Here is a 9482-nt window from a genome sequence, read left to right on the forward strand (position 1 = left end):
ATGCCTAAAGGAACTTATTTAGTTTTAATGGGAAATGGAAAGGTGACGTCTGCACAGGCAACGTATTTTTTAAAAACAGCACGCGGTTAGCATTTTGTTAAAATAAATAAAAACATAACCTTTCAGCAAGTTAGCAAATCCTACAAAAGGGGAAATACACTCTGCAAGTTCAAGCAGATTTGCATATCCTCTCATTTCCCACCTCTTGCCCTGAGAAATCTTATTTGGAAACTCTTCCAGCTTCTGAGATTCAGGCAATTCTGAGATGCAAACCGATCCTCCGGGTCCGAAGGAATAGAAACTTGATTTATTTATCTATCTATATATTAATTTATTGGGGGGTGGGTGGGAAAGCTGAACATAAGGACTAGAAACTTGATTTTGGAAAAATAAGTTCAAAAGTTGTGATTTCTCACTGAAGTGAAATACTGCAGCCAATTTCACAGTTGTCTGTTTCTCGTGAGCACCTGTGTGAAACAGAGCTGCAATGAGGAGTCCCCAAGACACCCATGACTGACTGCCTCTCTACTAGAGCCCCAGACTCCATCTACGGGAGCCAGGTGTGTGATACGGCAGCTGGGTGTGGAGGCAGATACAAAATCTGTGCCAAGCGAATGTGAGCGATACACTGGGTTGACCTACGGACTGAAGTGTAACTTTTATCTGAGCTATCGTGGATAAGGAATTCTAGGAGCATAGTTTAGATGGGGATGGGGGAGGGAATACAATAATTGTTTAGAACGGGGGTAGGGAACCTGCGGCTCTGGAGCCACATGCGGCTCTTTCGCGGCCCTGCCGCGGCTCCGGGGCGGCTGCCTGGGGCGCGGAGGTGGCGCGGAGTGGTGGGGGCACTGCGCCTGAGAACTCCTCGGCCAGAGGGAAGACGCGCCAGCCCTGCCAGCGATGGAGGGGCGGTTTGCAGGGGGGAGAGAGAGAGGGAGGGAGGGGGCAGCCGGGGGGAGGTGCGGGGGCGGGGCCTGGTGCGACGGCGGCAGCGCAGTTGGCGGAGCGGAGCGGGGCAGTCCCCGCCGTGGCCCGCCACTGTGAGCGCGCAACAGGCGCTCCTCCTTCGGCTCCGGGGCGGCTGCCTGGGGCGCGGAGGTGGTGCGGAGTGGTGGGGGCACTGCGCTGCGCTCCTGGCCCGCCTGGGCTGCGCCCGCCGCGCCATCCTCCTGACCCGCCGCGCCTGCCCGCTTCCCTCCTTGGAGTGTCGGGCCCGGCGGGCGGCTGGGGTGTCCTTGTGGGGCTTGGCTCCGTTGCGCCTTCCCCGCTCCCCGGAGAGGCGGGCGGGCGGGGGACCTTCCCGGCGTCGGTCGCCGGATGGTGCTGCTGCCGCCTCCGCCTGGCTTTGCTGCTCCGCCTCGCCGTCCGGCGCCTCTTTGGCAGCGGGATCCGGGGGGCGCCCGGGGGCCCGGCCGGGACTCGGAGCCTTCCTGCGCCGCTGTGCAACAGGAAGGCCGGGCGGCGGCGGCGAAAACGCCCGGGCTGCTTCTGAAACCTCCGCCAACCCGTGCTTCGCCAGCGCTCGCTGCGGGCGGTGTACATGCTCAACGATGGCCCCAAGGGCGGCTCGGGGGCCCGGAGCCCCGAGGCCGGCGCGCTGCAGAGCCTGGCGCGATCCCCCCCCCAAAAAAACCTGTTTTTTGCTTTTTGGCTTTTTGCCTTGCTCTCCCACCCCCCTCTTTTTTTTTCCTCCCCTCCTTTTTTAATCCAAGGGGAGAAATCCCATTTTTAAAACAAACAAACAAACGAAAAATAAACAAACACCCCCCACAGCTGCTGCAGCCACTCTATTTGAATTTTTATTATTACCCTTTTCTCCCTCTATCCCCCCTTTTTCTTTTCTCTTCCCCTTTTGTTTTTGTTTTCAAAAAAAGGAAAAAGAAGAAAAAGATTTCCCCCCTTTATTTTTATTTTTTAAACTACTACATATTTTTAATAGATATTCTCCCCACCCCACCCCACCCCCAATTTATATTTTTCCACCCCACTTTTCCATTCCCACCCCCCTTTTTCTTTCTTTATTAATTCGCTTGCCAACCTATCTTAGAGGGGGAAGCCCTCTCTCCCACCCACCCCACCCCCAATTTATATTTTTCCACCCCACTTTTCCATTCCCACCCCCCTTTTTCTTTCTTTCTTAGTTCGCTTGCCAACCTATCTTAGAGGGGGAAGCCCTCTCTCCCACCCACCACACCCCCAATTTATATTTTTCCACCCCACTTTTCCATTCCCACCCCCCTTTTTCTTTCTTTATTAATTCGCTTGCCAACCTATCTTAGAGGGGGAAGCCCTCTCTCCCACCCACCACACCCCCAATTTATATTTTTCCACCCCACTTTTCCATTCCCACCCCCCTTTTTCTTTCTTTCTTAGTTCGCTTGCCAACCTATCTTAGAGGGGGAAGCCCTCTCTCCCACCCACCACACCCCCCCAAAACAACTTTGAGCTGAACCCCAGAAAACGGGGGTAGATCACTGCTGAAAGTAGATCACAGTTTCTTGGGAGTTGGCCACCCCTGGTATAAGACATGTAACTAGAATAAAAATTTTAAAAAACCAAGCAAATAATTGTAATAACTACTGTAATAAAGCACTGCTATAATTATATATAATTTCCCTAAAATTTTGGTTTCATTCGCCTTTCCGTGCTGAAATGTCACAACCTGAAGGACCATGGCTTGCCCCCCCCCCCCAGTTTTGATCCTGGGTACGCCCCTGAGTCAATGCAAAAAAGTAAGAACTTATTCTTGTTGTTTTTACTAATTATACTTTGCATTGGCTCCTATATGTTATTTATTATTATTGCATTAAGGTAAGAAACAATATATGCAGCGTTATATTTGTTTTAAATGTCGCAATGGTTTTGCGGCTCCCAGGTTTTTTTTTTTTCCTTTGGAAACGGGTCCAAGTGGCTCTTTGTGTCTTAAAGGTTGCAGACCCCTGGTTTAGAACAACTTGGGAGTCAGAAACTCTTGCCAATCATAGACATATGGGAGGCTGTGTTGCACCAAATCAGACCATTGACTCAACTAACCAGGATTGCCTGCACTGACTAGAAGCAGCGCTTCAGGGTTTCAGATAGGGAATATTTCCTAGCCTGGCCTGGAGATGCTGGTAGGGATTGAACCAGGGACCTTCCGCACACAAAGCAAATGTCTTACCACTGAGCTACAGCCCTTCTTCTACGACTATCTACTAGAGAAAACCACCCGCGGACCCCAATCTACTTTCTTCCCAGGCCATTCCCTGTTAACTCAGCCTTAAGACTGCAAAACTGACAGGTCCACACACAGCTTTGAGCACTTTTGAACTTTTTTTTTTTTTTACACTCTAGCGATATATAAATCTTATGAAATAAATGCAGGGTAAGCAACAGGCAGCTCAGCTACCAAGCAGAAGAACTACCATAGGATAAATGTCCCTGGCTGTTCGCCTGCGGCAGAGGACTAATCGCCCCAGGCAAACACTGTAGATGCCAGATTTACCGACTGTGTTCTTACTTTGGAGAGCATTAGCTGGGCAACAGTGTTAGTCTTGAAGGTCGTGAGCATGGCTTCCATGGTGACATCTTCCAGAGAGCCGAATACATTGATGCCGGCGTTGTTGATCAGGCAGTTCAGCCCTTTCTCCCCAACAATGTCTTCCACCTTCTTGACCGTTTCCTTGATGCTGTTTTCGGAAACCACGTCTGGATTCGAGAACACAGGAGAAGATACTGCATAACAGAGAGTCAGACTGCTGGTCTAGCTAGCCCAATACTGTCTACATTGACTGGCAGCAGCTCTCCGGGGATTTTCAGACAGTAGACATCCCCAGCCCTACCTGGGGATCGAACCTGTCAACTTCTGCATGCAAAGCAGAAGCCCTCTCACTGAGAGGAGGAAGAGAGAGCAGTTGAGGAGTAACTGCTCCAGAACAATGATCCATAGGCTATCCATAGACTGGCAACTAGGGATGTCAGAGAATTCTGCAGACAACGAAATGGAATTTGCTGCAGTTCACATGCCGGTCTGTGTGCAAGAATGGAAATCAATCAATGATTGGGATGTGTTCTCTTCGTTGTTGTTCTTTGCGCTCACAACTGATGTGTAATTCATGGCCTTTCTCCTACGGCTGTTTGTAACCAATGTTTTACCCAAAGTAGACGCATGGAAATTAATGGGCCCGTCTTAGTTATGCTAAGAACATAAGAAGACTCTGCTGGATCAGGCCAGGGGATCATCGAGTCCAGCATCCTGTTCTTACAGTGGCCAACCAGGTGCCCCCAAGTCCACAAACAGGACCCAAGCACAAATGCCTAACTCGCCACCTGTGATTTCCAGCAACTGGCATTCAGAAGCATTGCTGACTCCAACAGTGGAGGAAGAATACAGCCATCGTGGCTAGTAGCCCACTGATAGCCCTACCTTCCAGGAATCAGTCCAGCCCTTCTTTACAGCCATCCAAGTTGGTGGCAGGCCATCGTTGCCTCCAGTGGTAGTGAGTTCCATAGCTAAACTATGCACTGCATGAAGTAGCACATCCTTTCACCTGTCCTAAACATTTCTTTATCCACTACCTCCATGCCATTTTGTAAATTTCCGTCATGCCACCTCTGATTCACCTTTCTCTCAATTAGAAAATCCCATACTGTACTTCCTAATAGGGGAGTCGTCACATCCCCCTTGTCCTTCAGTTCCAACGGGTTTACTCTGAGCAGGACTAACGCTGGATACAATCCCGTTTCTTTCAGTGTCTCTCAAACTTGGGTGCCCCCTCCAAACTGTTGTTGGACTACAACTCCCATCATCCCTAGCTAGTAGGGCCAGTGGTCAGGGATGATGGGAGTTGTAGTCCAGCAACTGGGGACCCGAGCTTCAGATACCTTCATGGGGGCCATCAGTCACAGAGCAGAAGAGGAAACTTTTCGCTTACCAAGCGGCAGAACCCTGATGTTGCTGTACTGCTTGCAGAGTTTCTGCAGCTCCTAGAAAGAAAGAACAAGACCAACATTTTAATGGCAACCCTCGCCAGCCTTCCTCCGCCCATAGGATAGCAAAAAGTATTATTATTTGTCTTTTATTTATTAAATGTATTTACTGCCCTTCTTCCGTAGATTCCTGGGCGCTTCACAACATAAAAATACAATACAAAAACCACAAAATACATAATAAAAATGTTTCTTTAATCTCCTCTCTCCTCCTCTTCTTTTGCTTTCTCTCTCTTTCGGTCTCTTTTTCCCCTTTGCTTCTTTCTTCCTTTTTCCCTTTGTTATATTAAGTAGCTGCTTTAATTCCAGCGTATTATAAAAGTACACTTTGTAATGGGTACAAACTTCTGTATATTTTTGAGCAAGTATCAATGAACAAAAAGGGAAAAAACAAACAAAACAAAAATTAAAGGATGAAAAACAAAACCATAAAGCGGGCATGTGAAACGAGCCCAGGTGCAAAGATCTGAAAAATAATATGAGTAGTGTTATCAGAGTACAAAGTCTTGTTCCAGGTTTGGGGCGAGGCTTGTCTTGAAAAGGAAGGTTCTGCTGTATACGTCATAAACATGGGCAACCCTTGTTAATTAAAGGTCGTAAAAGAGCACCAATCGAACCCTGCAGAAAGTAACGCTGAAAGCTTCCCATCAGATTCGTGGGCATCAACCAAAGTGGGCGACTCACCTGGGGGTGGGTTTTCTGGGCTGGCAGGCTGGACCCCCTCAATACTCAGCCAGTGGGCTACAAGGGAGGGGGGAACCAATAATCCACCCACCCACCTACAACACATTTCAAAGGGCACTGGATGTTAATCAGCCAAAGGCTCGGTTGAAGAGGGGCATTTTATAATGAAGGTGCCAAGTGAGCCTTCCTGGGGAGAGCATTCCACAAGCAGGGAGCCACCACAGAAAAGGCCCATTCTCATGTTGCCACTCTCTGCACCTCTCATGGCAGAGGCACGCAGAAAAGGGCCTTAGATGATCTCAGGTTCATATGGAGAGAGGCGGTGCTTACGGTATTGCAATCCTGACGTAACGCAACAGGACCCCCAATATGCTGCATGTCTGTATGGGGCAGCGGCAAGGGACTGCAACCACCTCCCTCTCAATTTTTATCTTCGTTTGCATCCAGCCTAGGCAAGACCGATCTTCTCCTGTGGATGGTTTAACTGGGCTGTTGCCTTTCCACCCCCTAGGGAGAATTGCACACCCCTAATATTTAGCTAGGGACGCGGGTGGCGCTGTGGTCTAAACCGCTGAGCCTCTTGGGCTTGCCAATCAGAAGGTCGGCGGTTCAAATCCCCATGACAGGTTGAGCTCCCATTGCTCGGTCCCAGCTCCTGTCAACCTAGTAGTTTAAAAGCACGCCCAAAAGTGCAAGTAGATAAATAGGTACCACTCCGGTGGGAAGGTAAACGGCGTTTCCGTGCACCGCTCTGGTTTCGGTGTTCCGTTGCACCAGACGCGGCTTGGTCATGATGGCCCCATAACCCAGAAAAACTGTCTGTGGACCCAGGGGCAGAGCTCCCTTGGCCTGTAAATCTAGGTGAGTGCCACAACCCCAGAGAGGTCCTCAACTGAACTTAACCGTCAGGGGTCCTTTACCTTTACTGTATGTTTAATATTTAGCTAACTGATGCACTTAGTACAATGTACTAAGAGAGCGTGGAGTGAGGCAGGTCAAGGTAAAAAGAATCCCAACTTCACACACACACACACACACCGAGCTGGCAAGGACTGACCAGGAAACAAATTTTGGGATTGCAGTACGCAAGTCAATGAAAGCAGAAATCTTTGTGCTTTGTGGTGAAACGCTTTTGTTCAATACCACCCTAAATAATTATTTGGATTCCACCTTTTCCTCCTAGGCAATAAATGCTAATTACAATCTTAACATCTACTTTGCAAGTCCTTCTGTCTACTGCAAGTCATTTTTCCTGAGTTTGGAAATCTGAGAGTCTCTCCCAGCCCCACCTGGAGATGTAAGCTATTGAACCTGGGACCTTTGGAAGCGAAGCTACTGTCCTACCACACTGAGTGGCAGCTCTTCCCAATGGAATTCGCAGCCCGGGGAACTGGAAAGTACTGATCAATCACAAGAGGGCCTCTGAGGATGCACAGAGTGTGCTTTCCTCCCTGCAAAATAGACAGAACTCATCTGACAGCAGTGAGGTGCAAAAAAGGATCTCACCAAACCAGGGGAACAGGGATTAAAATAGCAGAGATGGTTCAGTGTACTAAGCGAGTGTAGAGTGGGGTAAATTGGAGAGAAATTATCCCAATTGGTGAGATCTGACTTGGGAGGGACTGGCCAGGAAACAGTTCCTGGGATCATCAGTGTTTCTCAAACTTGGGTCTCCAGCTGTTGTTGGACTACAGCCCCCATCATCCCTTACCACTGGTCCTGCTAGCTAGGCATGGTGGGAGTTGTAGTCCAACAACAGCTGGAGACCCAAGTTTGAGAAACACCGGCTTAGGTTGATGAAAGCAGGCGCTTCCAGGAATCTGTTCACCAAGGATTCATTCTGATTTGCTTGTGGGGAGATTAGATGACGCTGGCATGATGAGCATTCATACCCACTTGTTTCTGGGGAGCCTGGACGATGTTGCCTCAAAGCAAGCAATAGCCTGCATTTTCCACTTTTGTTAGCTCAAAAAGTCCTACATTTTGGGGGAGCGGGTTTGTTGCGCAAGACCTGCCAATTAAAAAAAAAACTGAGGCGGAAGTGGCCAAAGACTATATTGTCTGTTAGTCCTGGAATATTTTCTCCCTGTCTTGCAGGCCTGTTCCACCTAGTTTGGGGGAGTGGGGCCTGGACAGACTCCAGCTACAAAAGCTGAGGCTGCTGAACAGCCTCTTGGTTTGGGGTGTTTGTGGTTTTTTTGTTGTGGGGGGATGTTGCTGCTGGAATTTTATTTTTTCCTGCATCTTTATTTTAGATCTTCTTGTGATTTATGTGGAAATTGTTCTGTTTGGTTATGCATTTTAAAATGTTTTATTAACGAGTTTGTGACTACTTCTGTTACGTCATAATTATGTATTTTTTTCATGTTGCAAACCACCTTGAACATGGTTTGATCTTTGGAAAGGCAGCAGCAAAAAAAAAAAAGAAGAAGTACAGATAAAAATACATATGTATGGACATATTCAACTTTAACTGCGCAATCCTGAATTTGCCGGTATTCCAATTAAATCTCACTCAGAAAGAGCAATGGCAACAGGCAAAGTCTGCATTGGGTAAAGTTAAAGGAAGAGATTTTAAATAAAACTGGGAAGGTCATCTAGCCGTTATATAACTCACTGGAAGACTAACTGGTTTTGTTCACCTCACTTATCCTAGAGAGCCGGATAATAATTTTATGAAAAAAATCTGTGTCGTTTTCCTTAGCAGCTATGGAAATGTAGATAGTAGACCCCAGAACCCCATTGCTGATATAAGCAGTGTGTGTGTGTTGGGGGGGGGTTTCCTCATACTACAGGAATGCAATGTGTTGGAAAGGGGGAACTTGAGGGTCTCCCCATTCTGAAGCAAAGGGGAAATCTTCGGAAGGGCTTATAGCGCTACTGTAGGGAGGGTAAGGTGTCCCGCCCAAACTATCTGCATAAGGAGCGTGATTTAGGATGCTCTCTCCAGATCTGGGATTTGGGGGGGGGGCGAGGAGAGAGGAGGGTCTCAATATTTATTTATACCCTCCCTTTCCTCCCAAGGAACTCAAGGCGATCTCCGCAGTTCTCATCTCCCCCCGACCTCTGTTTCATCCTCACAAAAAAGCCCTGATCTGGTAGAGACGGTGACTAGTCCAAAGTCGCCCAGTGATCTTCACGGCAGGGTACCGGACCGGGGGGCGGGGAGCAGAATCCGAACCCCAGTTTGCCGGCGTTGCCTCTAACCACTACACCACTCTGTTACCTGGCTGGCCACTAGGGGATCAGGATCCTGGACCAGATGGGCTTGGGGGATTTGGGTGCGTGCAGGTGCAGGGAAACGTGTCCGCCTTACCTGAGCGCTTTCAGGGCACCGGCAGGTGGCGATGATGACTTCTGGGCAGGGGGAGGCAGCCAGGAGCCCCTGGACCAAGCCCAGGCCGATGCCCCGGTTGGCGCCGGTGATGAGCACGGAGCGGCAAAGCGGTTGATCCATCGCAGCGCGCAGGTAGCATCCACTTCTTGGAGCGCCTTGAAGGCTTTTTAAAAGCTGGGCCACGCCTCCCTCCCGCGTGGCCCCGCCCCGCCCCAACCCCCCCCCCCTCTCCGATTCTTGACGCCGTTCGACAAACATCGTGATGATGAGCCAGGCAAGAAAATGTCCTGAAAAAGGGATCCCACGTGAGCTCTGGTTGATGCCTTTATGCACTCTGCATATGTAGCCCTGTCAGACCCTCCAAGCGTCTCTATTTTCCCTGATTTAGAGAATCCCTGATTTCTGATTTGATTCCAGATTGTCCCGCTTTTCCTTAGGATGCCCCTATTTTCACTGGAGAAATATTGGAAGGTATGGAGTTATCCACTGC

General features: G+C 49.1%; 1 protein-coding gene across 1 annotated transcript; it reads right to left on the bottom strand.

The window, feature by feature from the left end:
• Window positions 1-3425: 3425 nt before the first annotated feature.
• On the bottom strand, window positions 3426-9119 carry LOC117052163 (short-chain dehydrogenase/reductase family 9C member 7-like). Its single transcript, XM_033158939.1, has 3 exons — window positions 8972-9119; window positions 4917-4968; window positions 3426-3690 (listed from the first exon to the last, which is right to left on the bottom strand). The coding sequence occupies exons 1-3, from the start codon at window positions 9110-9112 to the stop codon at window positions 3449-3451; spliced, it is 435 nt and encodes a 144-aa protein (XP_033014830.1). The 5' UTR covers window positions 9113-9119; the 3' UTR covers window positions 3426-3448.
• Window positions 9120-9482: the final 363 nt, after the last annotated feature.

Source organism: Lacerta agilis, chromosome 8, assembly GCF_009819535.1.
Source record: "Lacerta agilis isolate rLacAgi1 chromosome 8, rLacAgi1.pri, whole genome shotgun sequence".
Taxonomy (NCBI): Eukaryota; Metazoa; Chordata; class Lepidosauria; order Squamata; family Lacertidae; genus Lacerta; species Lacerta agilis.

Coding starts and splice junctions, on each gene's coding strand:
- LOC117052163 (XM_033158939.1), bottom strand. CDS start 9,112: ATGGATCAACCGCTTTGCCGCTCCGTGCTCATCACCGGCGCCAACCGG. Junction 4,969..8,971: donor GGTGCCCTGAAAGCGCTCAG/GTAAGGCGGACA, acceptor CTTTCTTTCTAG/GAGCTGCAGAAACTCTGCAA. Junction 3,691..4,916: donor CATCAGGGTTCTGCCGCTTG/GTAAGCGAAAAG, acceptor TCTCGAATCCAG/ACGTGGTTTCCGAAAACAGC.